This window comes from Mauremys mutica, chromosome 3, assembly GCF_020497125.1.
Source record: "Mauremys mutica isolate MM-2020 ecotype Southern chromosome 3, ASM2049712v1, whole genome shotgun sequence".
In the NCBI taxonomy this organism is placed as follows: Eukaryota; Metazoa; Chordata; order Testudines; family Geoemydidae; genus Mauremys; species Mauremys mutica.
The window spans coordinates 127301544-127319513 of record NC_059074.1 but is presented as its reverse complement, the minus strand read 5'-3'; the positions used below and the strand labels follow the sequence as shown (position 1 = coordinate 127319513).

Sequence of the window (17970 nt, the reverse complement as noted above, 5' to 3'; positions counted from 1 at the left end):
AATGACACACAAAGAAAATTTGTACAGAGCCTGACTCTGCTCTCCCTGACACCAATTTTGTACAGGTGTAACTTCACTGATTTCAACGGAGCTGCTGCTGATTGACACCCATACAACAATTTTCGGATACTAACAGCGAAATTCTCTGTGGGAATAAATGGGCACAATGCATCTGACTCCAATAGAGTTTGCCCCATTTACACCAGCAGGGAATTGGGCCATAAATCTGCAGACAAATTTCCCAAATCCGTTCAGAGCCAGACAAGACTCTATTTTCAGAAAGATGAAAAGCCTTAAGAAAATATTATGCTCCCTTTATTTTAATAAATTCTCTCTCTCTCCTTCCATTTCAGCAATTATGCTTATTATGGGTCTTCTTATGGAAAGATTTGTATTGACTTGAGCTGGGGTTGAATCAGGCCCTGTGTTTGGTAGAAATCCCTTTGTGAGGAACATGCCTCAGTTAAAACATTTTTTGAAAATATCTCCACATACCAAATGCTATTAAATATTTTACTGATGGAATTGGGTGAGATGAGACAACTGTAAGGGGGAAAGAGGGTAGTGAGGGAGAGAGGTTCTTCCAGGTGATATGTACTGGAGCAGTGGTGTAGTATTGGTCTGGGTATGACTGATTACAATAGCATTGAATAAAGGTATGCAGTCTAAGCATGCTGAGAATCTGCTGTCACTGTAAAGAGAGCTGGAGTGTTGTGATCATTTACAAACATTCAGAGAAGTTTGAATCACTTGATCTATTTTTTTAGTGCATGTAATGCAACTGATCTGATAGAATTGTGGGGAACAGTTGCTTTAACAATGTTTTCTTAGTCCTCAGGCTTTGCAGTACACCTCATACTTCATCTTTCCTCCCAGCTTAGTTCTTGCTAGGCGTTCTTCAAACATTTTGTCCATTTCTTGGTTCTGATCTTCATTAAAAAGGTTCTTCCAGTCGCTAACACTACCTACAAAGAAGCAACATTTATGTATGTATTAGTATGTATAAAACATGTACAAAAACTTTGAAAATGAGGAATTTAGCATTCCTGTTTTTTTCTAAAGATCAGTCATTTTGATCACTTTAGCTAACTGGAGTGTGTTGCTATGATTTTTAAACACAAGGCCTGATTCAGTGTTACTTCAGTGTAATACTACTGATGTCAGTAGAATTACTCCAGTGTAAAACTGCTAGAATAGAGTCCATCTCATTAAGCTTCATTGACTAATACAGTATAGCACATAAAAAGGAATATGAATCTCATTTAAGGAAATAAAGTAATTACTAGGACTTTACGCAGTACAGTTTTGTGAGGCAGCATTGAGCAAATAAAGGGGAATTACTTGTCTGAATTCCCCTTAACAGATGACTGTGAGACTGGTATTCACAGCAGCAGCAGTAATGTACTATGGCCTCCCAAGAGAAGGGACAGGAATCATAGAATCATAGGACTGGAAGGGACCTCGAGAGGTCATCTAGTCCAGTCCCCTGCACTCATGGCAAGACTAACTATTATCTAGACCATCCCTGACAGGTGTTTGTCTAACCTGCTCTTAAAAACCTCCAATGATAGTGATTCCACAACCTCCCTAGGCTATTTATTCTAGTGCTTAACTACCTGAAAGGAGTTTTTCAAAATGTTTAATGTCTAAATCTCCATTGCTGCAATTTAAGCCCATTTCTTTTTGTACTAGCCTCAGAGGTTAATGAGAACAATTTTTCTCCCTCCTCCTTTTAACAGCCTTTTATGTACTTGAAAACTGCTATCATGTCCTCCTTTCTCCAGACTAAACAAACCCAGTTTTTTCAATCTTCCCTCGTAGATCATGTTTTCTAGACTTTTAATCATTTTTGTTATTTTCCTCTGGATTTTCTGAAATGTGTCCACATCCTTCCTGAAATGTGACACCCAGAACTGGACATAAAACTCCAGTTAAGGATGTATCAGCTCAGTGTAGAGTGGAAGAATTACTTCTTGTATCTTGTTTACAACATTCCTGCTATTACATCCCAGAATGATATTTGCTTTTTCTGCAACAGCATTACACTGTTGACTCATAGTTAGCTTGTGATCCATTATGACCCCCTGATCCCTTTCCACAGTACAGTTTCCTAGGCAGTCATTTCCCATTTTGTATGTGTGCAACTGATTGTTCCTTCCTAAGTAGAGTACTTTGCATTTGTCCATATTTAATTTCATCCTGTTTTCTTCGGACCTTTTCTCCAGTTCGTCCATATCATTCTGAATTTTAATCCTGTCCTCCAAAGCACTTGCAACCCTTCCCAGCTTGTTGTTATCCACAAACGTTAAAAGTGTACTCTCTATGCCATTATCTAAATCATTGATGAAGATATTGAACAGAACCAGGACCAATCCCTGGGGGACCCCACTTGATATGCTCTTCCAGCTTGACTGTGGACCACTGATAACTACTCTCTGGGAATGCTTTTCCAACCAGTTATGTACCCACCTTATAGTAAGGTGACCAGATGAGTGGGAGAAAATATCGGGACATATGGGTGGAGCGGGGGGGGGGGGACGGGTGCTGCCAGCGGAGCAGCAAAAATAAATAAATAAATAAATAAAAAAGGCGAGTGCTGCCAGCAGAACGAAATATCGGGACAAATTGCGTCCCGACCAAAGATCAGTCAGGACGTGGGATAAACACCTAAATATCGGGATGGTCCTGAATTTATTGGGATGTCTGGTAACCCTACCTTATAGTAGCTTCATCTAGGTTGTATTTCCCTAGTTTGTTTATGAGAAGATCATGTGAGACAGTATCAAATGTCTTACTAAAGTCAAAGATATACTACATCTACTGCTTCCCGCCACTCACCAGGCTTGTTACCCTATTTGTTTTTGACAAATCCATGCTGTTTTTTACTTATCATCTTATCTTCTAGGTGCTTGCAAATTGTTTTCTTAATTATTTTCTCCATTATCTTTCCGGGTACTGAAGTTAAGCTGAATGGTCCATAATTCCCCGGGTTGTGCTTAGTCCCCTTTTTATAGATTGTCTCTATATTTGCCCTTTTCCAGTCCTCTGGAATCTCTCCCATCTTCCATGATGTTTTGAAGATAATTGCTAATGGCTCAGATATCTCCTCTGTTAGCTCCTTGAGTATTCTACAGTGTATTTCATCAGGCCCTGGAGACTTGAGGACATCCACCTTATCTAAGTAATTTCTAACTTGTTCTTTCCCTATTTTAGCCTCAGATCTTACCTCATTTTCCTCGGCATTCACTATGTTAGACATCCAATTGCTACTAAACTTTTTGGTGAAAACTGAAACAAAAAAGTTGTTAGTACTTCTGCCATTTCCACATTTTTTGGTTATTGTTTTTCCCCCTCATTAAGTAACAGGCCTACCCTGTTCTTAGTGTTCCTCTTGCTGCTAATGTATTTGTGGAAATACAAAGCTGCAATGCTGTACATACTCTTATTGCTAGCCCATGCCCGGATTCATGCCACTGCATTTTCACTACTATTTTTACCCATGCTAGCTAAATTAAAGTGAGCATGAGTAGGCCTACCTGAGCTGCAGTCAGACCTCTGATTGCAGTGTAGACACACCCTGATGCAAACTGGATTACCTTTAAGACCAAAAAAGAAAATACCCACTTTGGATCCCCAGTACCATCCAAGCTCTGCAGCTGGCCCTATATCCGTTTGACTGTAGGAGAGGAAACAACTTATTGCTAAATTCCCACACTCTGTGTCTCTCCTCACCCCAAACTCAAGAGGGTCAGCTTTGGCAGGGGCAAAAGGTATAGATGGTAAGGAATACAAATGTCCAAAGGCAGGTGTCCAAAGTTAGCTAAAGGATTTTTTCTGACATTCTCCTTTAAAAAGGAATTTCTGATGAAATGTTAATTTGTATGCAACACGGGTCTTCAAATATTTTTATCAAATGAAAATAAAAGGCATTTGCTGTTAATAAATGCTAGTGTTATGTCTGCAAAAAAGAAGTAGGAGATGATTTGCCAAAGCTGCTGGGAGACTGGTTGTTGCATCTTTGGAACTTTTTAGGAATTCACCTTTGCGGAAAAGAACGTTGCCAAATGCACCATGAGTTTTGTAGGCATTCTCTTTCATAGCCTGGAAGCTGCTCCTATCTGCAACCGCTTGAAGCTGTTCCTCAGTCAAGGGCAACACGAAGAATTCAGCTATCTTTTTCACTGCCAAAGCCCTGTTCTGGAGAGAGGACAGATGTTATTCAAATAAAATGCATTGTTTTAGTTCTGTGGCAATTCCACTTACAGTAGCTGGCTCGATACTTTCCTGTAGTGTGTTTAGAGGGCTTCAGTGTGACTGAAGTGGTGCATAGATCTTATGCTGGCCCTCTGTATAGAGGTGAATTGCACCCAGTGTGAGGAAAGCTGTTAGACTAGTCTCTACATAGCTGAGGTCACAATATACTGGCTATACACACCTATACAATTGAATGCCTATTCAGATAGGGATATGCATATCAGTTATTTGGGAATTAGGCTTTTAAAAGATTTTGGCTCATACTAGAGCTGATCAGAAAGCAGGGGGAAATCATGAAAAAGTGGTTCCATTTTTTTTTTCTCATTGAAATTTCAGCAAAAAAAATATGATCAGAAATCAAATAGGTGAACATTTTGGCTAGCTCTATTTCATATGGTAAACCACTGGTCCTTTGGAGTTCACTCAAAAGACAATCTATATAATTGTTACCTGAACACTTTTTCAGTAACCTCACCTCTTTCAGTTCTTCATAGGTTATGGTCATAACATTTTCATCGTCAACATGCTTGCTCCATTCACAAATATAGTCAAAATAGGAGCCCCAAGGCACTGGAGGACACCAAAGAATCATATAAGTTAATAATTATTAACATAAATAATGGCTGAAGACAGTATATTTCTTAAAACCTAGACTGATTGTTAGAACTTCAGACTGACCCCTCTTCCAGGCAGCACAGTCTCATGGCACTCTCGAAGAAGACTGTTAGAACTTGATGTTTACTTAGCCCACTAAAGACATAATAGGATTTAGTCCAGTTCTGGGTACCAGAATTTTAGGAGTTTTACTTAGAAACATCTAGGTTCCTTTTATTCCTCAAACACTTTGTACTGGAAATTAATTGTCATCCCTTAACTATAAAATAAGTCAAGAGATGCAGCTAGGTTGTTTTGCCTGGTTTGAATGGTTTTGGTTATTTACTGTGATATTTTTAAAAATGTGTTTGCTATTTATTCATTTGCCAACAATAGAAAGCCACCTTTTAATAAACTGATTTGTGGCAGGCCAGACTAAAACAAAAGTCACATCTGTGGACTTTGCAAGCAAAGGGGAAAGGGTTCCCTAGCTGAAGGGTTCTGTATTGCCCCCTCCACTGCAATAAAAATGTATCCCCCGACATTCTTTGGAGAGATCTGCCTCAAAATCCTTATCCACCAGTGAAGGGAGAGGGGAGTTCCAGTTCACTCTGTTCATAGAACTTTAGCCTTGGGCCCAAAAGCCTGGGTCAGCAACTTGAGCTTCCTTATAAACTCTAGATTGCTCTCATGAGACTGTTTCCTCCTCATCCTCAATGATTTTTATAAAAATGATACATGATCCTACAACGAGCCCCTTTTAAAAGAAGTTTGTCTGAATTTTTAAAGATCTTTCTATTAACCTCTGTCATTTTTGTGATAAAATAAAATGAAAAAGCATAATGAATCTGGGTTACAAATTCCATATTTTCAAATGTAGTCTACGCATTGAATAATTGGGATAGGTAGAAAAGGGAACAGTACTTTTTCCAGTCATGAAAGCTGTGAAGAACTCATCCCAGGTCTCATAAGAGGGAAGTGGAGACATGCCATTGGTAAAATGGTAAAAAGATGTAGCTACGTCTTTGGGATTTCGAACAAGCACCAGTACCTAGAAAATTTATATATATATAAAATGTACATTTCTGGAGTGAGACTTAGCAAAATGGCAGTATCAGAAAAATAATATGTAATTATAATATTGCTAATTTCTTGGACCTCATATATTAGGCACAGAAATAATAATTTAATCCTATAGGCAGAGGATGCAATTTTTTCATTATTCCTCATTAGATTTCAAAGATTATTGGCTACATTCATTTAAATGTGCTTGTCCTGATCTCCCCAAATTAATTATACACTATCTGCATGTGCTTTGTGTGAAACAAGACTCCTTCGCCCCTTTGGGTTAGTGAATGTTCTTAAAATAAACTGGATTAAAAGTTACAGGGGCAAATTCAGAGGTCACATTGGAAAAAATAAATGGTGGTACTCAAGCTCCACCCACACCAAAGCCCCTCCACCAGTGACACCAAAATGAGAGACCACCCACAGTAGACTGTGTAGCAATTCCTCTATCACTGGAGGATCCCTCTTCTACTGAGTGATCCTTATGGGGCTGGATACACTCTCGGACTTCATTGTAATGTGATGTGAAGTAGCTATGCTGTACCAGAGGACTAGGCCCTAAAAGTGGCCATACTGAGCACTTGGTACCTATGATGTAGACTTTTTAAATGACAGTGGAAGTCTAAAGGGGCCTGAAAATTCTACTGACATTTAAATGAGCACTCACCTTGGCTTTATTCTTGAAGATGGACTCAGGTAGATTGTGTGGCAGGAGATGAGTGAATATAACTCTTCTAGAAGGTAATTTCTCCATCCGCTTTAATACAAATTGAAAGAAGAGGAAAAGCAGACAAATCAATTAATGTAACATTACATTTTCTGTAACCCTATGCCAAAATACCCCATTGCTGGTATATCAACGGCTTTGGAGAGCTCTGCTGAGCTGATAGCAGTTTTCATGTCTTAGGAGTTCTGTGATTTTTTCTGGGACCAGTGTCTCTAATCTATAGACACCCCTGAGTGTAGATCTGGCTAGTACCCAACAGGTAAAGTGAAATATGATTTCACACTTCCCCCCACCTGATGGAACACATCTAAAAATAAGGAACAGAATCTAACTGGAGAATGAGGGAAAAGGGAGATGAGCACTGAAAGACCTTGTTTGGGGTCAAAAGGGGGAGTTACAAAGATGGGGGGGGGGATCAGTTGGGACTAAGAGAGAGGGAGTTGAAAACCAGAAGAAGGAAAGCGGTTCTGGTTGGGTTGAGAGTGGGAGAGAAAGATGGGACAAGGAGAAGAGAGGCACCTAGGAAAAAGGAATAGCCCAGAAAGTTCAGGACAAGCATCTGAGCTCTGACTCCTCTTGGCTGTATCTTTCGAAGAGTCCCCATCAGTAACTGGCATCCTTGTTTGCAGTCTCAGCAAAAAGGCCAAGGACTGCAAAGGCACTGGGGATGGAGCTACTCTGTCACCTCTAGAGTTAGCTCGTCTAGGTCGCGACTAAGACATGTTGGCAAGACAGCATAGGGAGCCTCTCACTAACTCTGCAGAAGCTATATATCTTTTCTGGATAAATTAACTTAATCTTTCACAAGCACTAAGCTCACATCAGAAAAATACTAAGTACACGAATGAAAATGTTAACAAATACACAGACTGGAGGCAGTGAGCAGCAGAGCAGTGATGGACTGAATCAGCCTGGTACTGGTGCAAGAGGTATTTCATCTAGGATTAAGCACCCAGGCCTGGATCCACAAAGGGACTTAGTCATTGCAATGCTCAGTATTCCATCACCTGATTTTTAGGTCCCTAGAAAACCACAGGAACCGCACTGTGATCCACAAAGCCTGAATTAGACAACTGAGGCTCCCTATACAATGGATGGGGAGAGACAGGTGCCTTAGAATACGATCTGCAAAGCCAGCATGCTGGGAAGGAGCCACCTAAATTAGCCAATGGGAGACACAGGTAAGAAGGTGTATGCTAAGCCCTCAGATATAGTGCTTAAGTCTGGGCTACAGGGAGGTGCCTATCTCTGCTAGTGATCCACAAACTTAGGCACTCCTCTGCCTAAGTCACATATGATGCTGGCAGACCAGGTGCAAGCTCATGCCAAGGCCCCTATGCCTCACCTGAACACTGACAAATGCACAGCTGGAAACCAGTCTGGATTACCTGTGTGTTCGTGTTGTTAAAATTGATATTAGGTTTATAAAAGAGTTTAGTGTTTAGACATTATGAAATGCTTGTAAGTTGCTGCCCATATTAATCTTACTTATAATATCTGTATCCCATGTTATACGGTAATATTTGTTTGTTCGATAATGGTAAAAGTGTTTGCTCTGAAACTGTAAACCCCCACAGTCAGGAAAGAAATATTGCGAGTGTGAAATACTAGTTTGCCACAAGAGGCATTATGTCCTGCACAGCAAAAGAAGGCCCATAGACACCAGACAAACAATTGTGGAACATCAGAGGACAAAGACTTTGTTGATTGCTCGCTCCCTCCTACATCCATGAACAGGAGACGTGCATGTGAACTTTTCCCATTAGCTTGAACTCTGAGGGTAGGGCGGAGTTCGACCCCGCCGCGTCTGGACGGGTGAGTAGGTCAAACTAGGGTACTTCGAATTCAGCTACGCTATTCACGTAGCTGAATTTGCGTACCCTAGTTCGACCCCCCCTTCTTAGTGTAGACCAGGCCTGATGGAAGGGAATAAACATCCCTGACAAGAAGACACTGTATCTTTATGCTGCTTGGACTCTGAGGGGCAAGGATTACTAAACATAAGCAAAAGATCCCCAGTTTTTGGCCTGGGTTAGACCCAAAGGACATATAGAGCTTGCTTATTATAGAAGCATCTACACCTTTTGGAACCTAAGTCTGTAATTCATTTACCTGCTTTAACCTTGTAAATAACTCTCTCATCTCTTTTTCTTAGTTAATAAATCTTTAGATAGTTTATTATAGGATTAGCTACAAGAGTTCTCTTTGGTGTGAGATCTAAGGTGCAACTGACCTGGGGTATATGACTGGTCCTTTGGGACTGGGAGTAATCTGAATATTGTTGTGCTTTTTGGTGTAAGGGGCTGTGTATCACAAAGGCAAGCTTGCCTACGTGACCAGATAGACTGGAGTGCCCACGGGGACTGTGTGTGGCACCATATTAAGGCTGTTATAGTGCTTGAGAAGTTCACACTTGATACCTGGTTGGTGAAATCTAAGTATAGAGTTCACAACGAGCTTTGGGTTTGTGCCCTGAATCTTAACAGTGTGCCCTGAGGGTGGGACTCATGCTCTTGAGACACTCCAGATAGCTTGACAGTATGGTGGGCTTGATCTGGTAGGTGTGCTCAGAGTCAGCATTTCTCAAATGTGGCCACCATGGCAGCATGCGGCCACCAGGGGCTTTTCTTGCAGCCACAGCCTCCTGGGCTGGGGGAGATGTGGGAAAGTAGCAGCCCATCCCCTTCCCTGTTGCTCCTGGATGCCCCGCCTTGGTGTTAGTTGCTGGGGCCACCAACAGGGGTTGGGCCCTGTCCCCCTCTGGAGACACCTGGGGCACAACATTGGATGAGCAGGCACCCAGTGAGTTCCCCACCTTCCTGGGGGCAGTGAGGTTCAGGCTTTGGGCTTTAGCTCTGGGGTGGCACGGTGGCAGGCTCTGGCCCCAGAGCTTCGGGCTCCAGCTGCGCAGCAACAGGCCCCAGGCTCCCACTGTGGGGCTTCAGGCTCCATCCCCCCACTGCCTCCCCTGGAGTCCCATCCAGGGCTTAATTTGTCCCCAGGCTTGGCAGGACTGAGTAAGTCTGCTGTGAAAACTGATACTTGTATGTTTGTTAATATCACTTTTCACAATGGACTTCCTAGCTAGCAATAAATAAATGACAATGATTAGGGCATGTATATGTGCAATTTATTTGTTTTTCCTAAAGCTAATTAAGTATTTTAGGAAAAAGCGTGAGAGTGACCACTAGCAAGAGTTGGTGGCCGCACCCTGAGGCCACTAAAAAATTTGTCCTGAGAACCCAGATGTACATAAAACAACTGGGGTGGGGGTGCAGGATGGAAATGAGGAGAAGGAACACCTCCCTTTTAATCTTTAGTCCTGTGGTGAGGGTACTCACTGAGAACATGAGAGACCCCCACACCCTGGTTCAACTCCCCCTTGTGCCTGATGAGGTGAATGGATTTGAACAAGAAACTCTCACCATTCATGTGAGTGCTTTAATCAATGGACTATGGAGTGACACTCTTTTTCTCACCTAATTAATATTCAATTAGTCAAGTAAAGTGGAACAACTTCTGTAAGAGAGATTGAAGGAGGTCCACACCAGAAGATCCCATAGTCCAGTAGTCAAGGCACTCACCTGAGAGGTGGCAGATCTCTGTTCAGATCCTTTCTACTCATCGGGTACAGGGTGGACTTGAACCAGTGGTCTCTTGCATTCTGCTGGGCTAAAGAGTATAAGGGAAGTGGTTCACTCCTCCACTGCCCATTTCAGGTAGAGCTAGGTGGCCTCTTGAGCATGCCTACTGGATTGGACTCAGCACACCAGTTAGGCAGAGGAACACCTATTTTCCCCAGTGTGTGGATTGCACAGGAATTAGTGGGGAAGCTAGACATCTGGATGCCTAGGGAGGTCGCTGTGCACATGCCCAGAGGCAGAAACATAGGTTCCTTGAGAACTTTTACTGCAAAAACTTAAGTGGCATGTGAGTTTGGGCACCTACAGGGTTAGATGGAAACCAATCAGGAGTTTTGTGGATCACAGTGGAGCCTAAAATTGGGACTTCAGCACCTAAGAACCTTTGTGGGTCTGGCCCCAGCTCTTGCATTTCCATTCTATTCCATGGTTTTTGTATTTTACTTTGTATGGAACTGCTCCTTATACCCTATTTGGAATAATATATTATTGAGTTTTTGTAAGTGTCTCATGTAATTGTTATTAATTTGCGTTCTCCTCAACTCTTTCTGACTGCCCATTTACCAGCATTTCCCCCTGAATTGGGTGGCACATGCAGGATCTATTCTAGTCACAGCAATTGCTGTAGTTGGACAGAGACCTTTCTTTGCAAGGGGTATTTCACACACCTTGTTGTCATCAATTATATGTGAAACAGTATGTCTCAGCAGTTTCAGTAAGTGTTCAGGCCCAGATCCTCAAAGGAATTTTGGCACCTAACTCCCATTGATTTCCATGGGAGTTAGGTGCCTAAATACCTTTGAGGATCTGGTCCTCAGTTCCCACCTGATATTTCTCAGCATCTCCAACTTCAAGGTAGGGAAATTCTTCCAGTTCCTCATCATTCAGGCTATTTGTTTCATCTTCATTATTCTCTGCAGATGTTGTTACCAAGTCAGTTAAGATCTGGCCAACCCAATTGGTACCTTAAAAATATAGAGAATTGGTTTAAAAACCTTTGGGGAAAAAATAATTTCTCAGATTTCAATGTATATACAGCAATTGGAAAGATTTGTACACAGTGTATTAACTAATGGACATGAAAAATCAATGCGCTTCAAGGAGTTAAATAAATTATGTCTGGGCCTAGAAGACAAACTGGGACCAGACTTGATAGCAAGAGCTCCAGGGCTTCCTAAAAGAGCATAATTCAGATCTGCTCTTTTCCTGTAATGGAAGAGAAGCCTATCTAACTTAGCTTGTAGTGACATGAAAAATAACATGAGGCTAAATTTGCATATAAATTGTTTGTTGTTTTGAAATATTTTTTTCTAATGCTTATTCTACTGCAAATAAACATACTGATTTTAAAAAGGCAGTTGGTCACTATATCACTGGTCTCAGGCTCCCAAAGGGAAGAAATTCAGGTTTCCAGTTGGACCTGCATGGTAATAAGTGGTTGGCATAGATGTAGTGTTGAATCCTGATCCCCATCTAAGGGTGGGGAAGTTGTGAAATTCAACACCTGAGACAGGTAAGGGCACGAAGCCCAGCACCTGAACAACAGGTGCACTGAGAGAGACTAGACAGGAGACAGAGATGCACACAGCCTCAGCAGTGTGACACTTACCATACATGAAGTTCAGTTAGATAATACAGGAATATTAATCAAAATCAACAAGAAATATTCTGGTTCTGCAGTGAATTGTAATCTCTAACTGATCCTGTTGTTACTTTGTCAAAACTCCTGTTAAGCCAAATGCATCCCTAATGTGTCTCCAAGTCAGTGATGCTACATCAGGATTGAATTTGCTCCATTAACTTCTGTTCTTGGTTACATTTTATACATTAGAAACAGTATATGGGAATTATTAAAACCACTGACATCTATTTTAATTAGGCTTGGAAACCAACAGAATGGAGAATAGAGACCCATTTTATATCTATTTAAGTAGTTCTAGATTAGTTATAAGAGACCTTTTCCTCTTCTTTTTTCTGGTGAAAGTTTTCTGAAGACCTGACTGGGACTTTAAAAATCTAGCCAAGTCTGAAGACTGTGCTGTATAGTAACTTGTTATACTGGTAGGGAAAGTTGTGCATAGAACTCCAGTTTGTAAAACTATCTAATAGAAAGTGATATTTTGATGCATCAAGTGCAAGAGAGCATAGAGTGAGTTCTCACCCTTAGCCTCGCATTTCCTGACATTTGGGTGCTGGATTTCTCAATCTTTATTGTTGCATTAATGACAATTACCCCCACGGAATTTTTGTAAAACTGGGGAGAAATGCCAGCAGAGTAGATGTGGGATAATCTGCCTCCCATGCTAAATCTAATTCTCATCTCTAATAGTTAGAGATTGGCTTAAGCCCTTAATCATCAAATTTAATAACTCTTCTAAAAGTTTTATCATAATTAAGATAACTAGATATTCTTGTCTTCCATGTAAATGTCCTGTCCCTTTTTGAATCTTCATAAACTCTTTGCTTCAGTGACTTCCTGTGGCAATAAATTCTAGCCTTTAAAGTTTCATACAGAATAACTTTCAGTTTCATCACCCAACTAGGACTGAGTGAAATCTATGGAAAGAAAAAATTACAAGAATTAATGGAGAATTATTCACTAATTCACTTTCCATGATTTCACAATCCTAACATTTCAATTTTTCAAGAAGTTTCAGAAGACTGCAATGTTTTTAATAGGAAGAAACTAAAAGAAACTAAAGAATGTTGCGCATGAGAAACCAAATGCTAAATTTTATGCAAAAATACGTATTCGTAAATGTTGCAAATGTAACATGTACCATACTACAAAACAATGTACATGCACCACAGAAGCGAGTAATGTTTGCTGTGAAAACCATTACTTTGATTTTCCTAACCTGTGCATTTAAATTTTTTACCATAACATTGACAATAACATTAGCAATGGCATTTCTTTGGCAAGGAATATGAGATAAATCATTTTGTTTCTCTCATTCATATGAATAATTCCCATTGCCATATCTTCCTAACCAAGGTTATTTAACATAAACTGAAACAATTTGTTCACAGTTTTAACTACAACCTGGTTATTTATAATTATATTACACCTTATATTTCCATAGCAAACAAATTATATTCACCAGATTTAGGATACCCTGCTAGGATCACATCCTCCTGCCTGGCTTCAAAGGACTCAAGAGCCTTGAATATTTCAGGACTGCACACAGTTGTGGGGTAGAGAATCCCCTTGTAAGAAAAAAGCAGATCATCACGGTCCATTGTGTCACCAACAGCAATTGCTTTATCCACCAGATCAATGAATTTCTTCCTATGGTTTGCCATTCTCCTCTCTCTTGATGTAAAGCTGTATGCAGACAGAGACAGGTGCAGACTACCTTTTAGTAGGCCTTTTATGGATCCAGTGAACAACATTTGACTCCTCCCTATTCATCTGTAGAGAGAGATTCAGCCCCGGACAAAGAGCCTGATCTAGCTCGCGTTGGAGTAATTTACAGTCCTGTCATTGACATCAGTGGGAGTTGGAGAAGACCAAAAGAGGAAAACAAGGGAATTAAATTGCTTCTTAAGCCAAAACTCTTATATAATTTCAAAATATCACGTGTAAAAGATTGCTGTAGAATGAGTACATAGTGCACGTGTACATAATACATTAGTGACATGCCAAAAATTACACTGATGCCAGGCTCCTGTTGGGATGGTACATGCCCCAAAGTAGGTTTCCCATGGTAACCCTGCCCTTTTACATACACATTATACTGGGTTTTTTCTTTACTCAATCACATCATTTTTTGAGTCCTGAGACCTGAAGAGTGGCCTCCATGTAGGGCTTGTAGCTGCAGAAGTCGCCTGCTAGGGTGGGTCACCATAGGCTCCATTTGGTGGCCTTCAGGGTACAATGGCTAGCTCCTCCTTTCAGCCAAACATTTTCTCAAGTTTGGAGTGAAACGATAGAGTTTTTACTATCTAGTGGTTGAGGGGTGGCTGTACATATGAGTACATAATGTTTTATTAATGATTATTATGTTTATATTAATATAGATCAATTGGTGTCTGTGTCAAGGGATGAAATCCTGGCTCCATTGAACTCAAAGGCAAAGCTCCCATTGACTCCAGCGAGGCCAAAATCTCTGCCTTGAGGAGCATCTATGGTCTCAGCCTTTCTCATGCTGTATTCCCATGAACAATAAATCCCATTCTCCTCATTCACTGAATCCCATTCTCACAATTCCAATCACTTATCTGAATACTTTGGGACCCTCCTTAAATTCTTCTGTCTGCACAGGACTTTGCTAAATTCTTCAAAGAGAGAACTGAGACCATATTAGGGTTAGGGTGGGGTTTTGGTGGTAGAACCACAGCCCATTTTTTTCAAACCCTACCCCAATGAAATAATTTGGGATCTGTGTGGGAAATCTTAAGGGATTTCCCTCCTGCAGGTATTTCTTCAGGAGGGGGTGCGTGGACTCTTTGTTATGGATGGATTTTTATGATCAGGCACAACAGTAAGATTAGGTCATGCCAGAATGGAGATTAGTGGTGGAAAGCCAGCTAGAAAAAGTGAGTTTTGAGGAGGGATTTGGAGGAGAATTAAGTATCTTGGCAAAAGGCTTGATAAAGTCTTAGTAATATGAGCTCTCAGTACAGCATTCTGCTATTAAACATTTGCTAAGAGATTGGGAGAGAGCACGATACTTTATACAGATTATATAAAATGTGCAAATTCACAAGGCAGTCTGAATGCACCAAATGTGAGAAAGGGAGATTGGCAGGGGAATATAATTTTGTTTAAGCTTCTAAGAAGGTGTTTACAAAAAGTGGAGAATTAAAAAGATTAGAGCACTTGGTAGTATTCGGTGTAATGAAATCCATCATTCTGCCCAGCTCACCACCTCCCAAAGGTCTAGGACAACAATGCAGTGTCTGAACTGCTCTTTACTGAACATAGAGCTTTGCAGGGTAAGTTAGTGGGCTTCAGCCATGATGCCTACGGAACACTGGCAGCTGTTAATAGCTAGGTTAATGGTGAGCTGACTACTGCTTCTGATCTTCTGTTTGGCTCCCTTAACAACAAACAACAACTAACCTCTCAACCGTACCCTCAATACCTACAAATTGTGCACACAGCTAGTCTAAGAAAGAAAGCAAGTTCATATTACTGTCACTGTGTTCTGTCTTCTCCCCAAACAATCCTGCTCTGGTTTTTTCAGCCATCTGTTGCATCTGGTCTTAAACTAAAGGTATATTTACACAGAGAAAGCTGTTCATGGGCTAGCCTATCCAAGCTAGCTTGAATCCAGCCAGCCTGAGTATCAAGAGCAATGAAGACAGTGAATAGCAGGCTTCAGTGTAGGCAGTACGAGTCCAGCATCGACCCTGGATACGTGTTCAGCCCACTAGCCTTCTCTGAAGCCCGTAGTGTGCTGTCTTCACTACTATCATTACCCATATTAGCTGATTCAAGCTATCTTGTGTAGACTAACCCATCCACAATTCTTGCTCTGTAGACATACCCTAAAAGTGTAAGCTTTTTGGGACAGGGATTGTCTTTTACAGTGTGTCTGTACAGCTCCTAGCACAGTGAAGACCCCATCTAGGCACTATTGTAATAATAAATAAATAAATAAATAAATAATACATAATTAATAATGGGCCCAATTTGGGAAGGATTAACTTCCATAAGCTAAAATCATGAAGATTGTGGGTATAATCCTAAAGTAACTGAAGTCAGTGGGAGTTTTGCCATTCATTGAGGCCAGGAGTTCATCCTGTATATTGCAAGTCAAGATTCTGGGGGCCGACGAGAGAACAGGACAAGCAATAGCAATAGCAACAGAAAGATTGGGTCCTGAAAAGGGGTGTGCTGGGGAGGGTGGGATACTAATTGATGTGTTAATATCTCAAAATGGTTTCAGAATTTGTGGCATCCTAAAATAGCTGAACAATATCAATCACATTCTTTTCCAGTGCAAACTGGTGCAGATCCATTGATGTCAATGGAGCTGCCTGTGAGGGAGATGATGAACACCAGCAGAGCTCTGAGATATTGTATCAGCTTTGTAAATGTGATATGCATTTTTGTGGGCCAGACACTGGAAGTATGAAAGCTTCAAAGTCTTTTTGCGGCTACAGACTAACACGGCTGCTACTCTGAAACCTATTGTATTGAGATGAACCAGACGATATGGGCACATAGACTATTCATAGTCCTTTGCATCAATACATGTTATATATGTGTGTATTCCTGGCTTACTAGGTGGGTTTTCCGTGGGACCTGGAATCACTATGGGGTGATTAATGCAAACTCCCAATCCTTCTTATGCAGATACCCAGCCTTTGAAGCTTTGTAACCTAAGGAAAGGGGCATTGACTGGTTTTTCCTGTTTCAGAAGGCCTGGGAAAGAAAGCCCCCAAAACTGTATAACATGTCAGCCTGAGATGATTGAGGGACTCATTTTAATCCAACAAATTGACATAAACTTTTAACCAAGAGAGCAAACCCTGCTGAAGGATTTGAACAACTGGAATTTGCCAGCATTTCCATAAGAAAGATGGGGGATCTCAGGTAAGCTTACTATGCAGTTAGGCCTTTTCTTGCTTTATGGTATATTTTTTCTGTAATGTTTTTGTCCTAAAATAAATATACTTTGCTTTCTGAAGTGTAGGCATGTAGGGGTGTGTGGCCCTCCCTCACTGCCAATCTCCGAGGGAGGCCACACCTCTTTTCTGTCACTCCCCTGGAGTAGCAGTATATCAAAGGGGGAAAGTTAGCAGTCTCGCAGTCTCAACCCTCAGTCAGTGGAGCACAGTGAACGATTCCAAGGCCCCAAACACATAGGCGAGGCGGGGCCCCAAACAGTCTAGAGTTCCAGCCCTCAAACGGGGTACAGTAGTTAGGGACAGTTAGGGGCCCAGGCCCTTGGACAGGGTGCGGTGTCCTGCAACCTAGTGCTCTGGCCCTCAAGCAGGGGCAATCACCACCCACAGTCTATGGGGTGCCAGCAGAGATTAGGCACCCAGCAAACGGTCTAGGGTGCCGGCAGGGGTTAAACACCCAGCGAACAGTGTCAGGCGCCGGCAAAGGCGAATGCCCCCCAGTCTGTTGTCCTGGCTCTGGTGGGCGACAGACAAATGCAGGCCTCTTGGCATAAGGAGGGGGAGTATTGCCACCCCAAGGGGGGCATGGCAGGGGGGACATGGGCCCGCCCAGTTCCACCACATCCCAGCTCAGGGACCTAACAGTGGCAGAGTGGTCTGCCACTACGTCAGTGGGGAATCCACACGCAACTCGCTGACCTGGCAGCCTCACAGCCATACAGTAGTCTGGTACCCCTGGGCGGCTTCCTATACTCCGCCTCAGGTGTACCTGAACCCTAGGGTCATCCTTCATCTCCCTAGGGTATACTGCCAGTGGCAATCCCAGCAGCTCCTCAGTATCAGGTATGTCTGGCAAACCTGCTCCCTGAGACAGCAGCAGGCTGGAAGTATCTGCCTCCCTCAGCAGCTCCTGCTCAACTGAGCTACCCGTTCCTGTCCCACCTCTCTGCTTCCGGCATGGCGGGCATGGATTTCCTGGTTCCACCCACCAGGGCATCTGTGGCCCTCCCTCACTGCCAATCTCTGACGGAGGCCTCACCTCTTTGCTACACACACACCCCCTCAAGCCCAGCTCCCGTTCTCCAGGGCCAGTCAGGACCCCTTCCCCAA

At 42.0% G+C, this 17970-nt stretch overlaps 1 protein-coding gene across 2 annotated transcripts in view; it reads right to left on the bottom strand.

The window, feature by feature from the left end:
- Nucleotides 1–17970, bottom strand: part of LOC123366239 (sulfotransferase 6B1-like) — a 50500-nt gene continuing 32530 nt past the window's right edge. For both annotated transcript variants that reach the window (XM_045009506.1, XM_045009507.1), the window contains 7 exons: nt 13386–13609; nt 11110–11249; nt 6584–6673; nt 5773–5899; nt 4730–4824; nt 4041–4197; nt 1–965 (listed from right to left, as the gene is read on the bottom strand). In XM_045009506.1, the coding sequence (XP_044865441.1) occupies nt 835–965; nt 4041–4197; nt 4730–4824; nt 5773–5899; nt 6584–6673; nt 11110–11249; nt 13386–13609 (964 nt within the window). In that variant the 3' untranslated portion in view covers nt 1–834. The remainder of the gene's footprint in view (nt 966–4040; nt 4198–4729; nt 4825–5772; nt 5900–6583; nt 6674–11109; nt 11250–13385; nt 13610–17970) is intronic.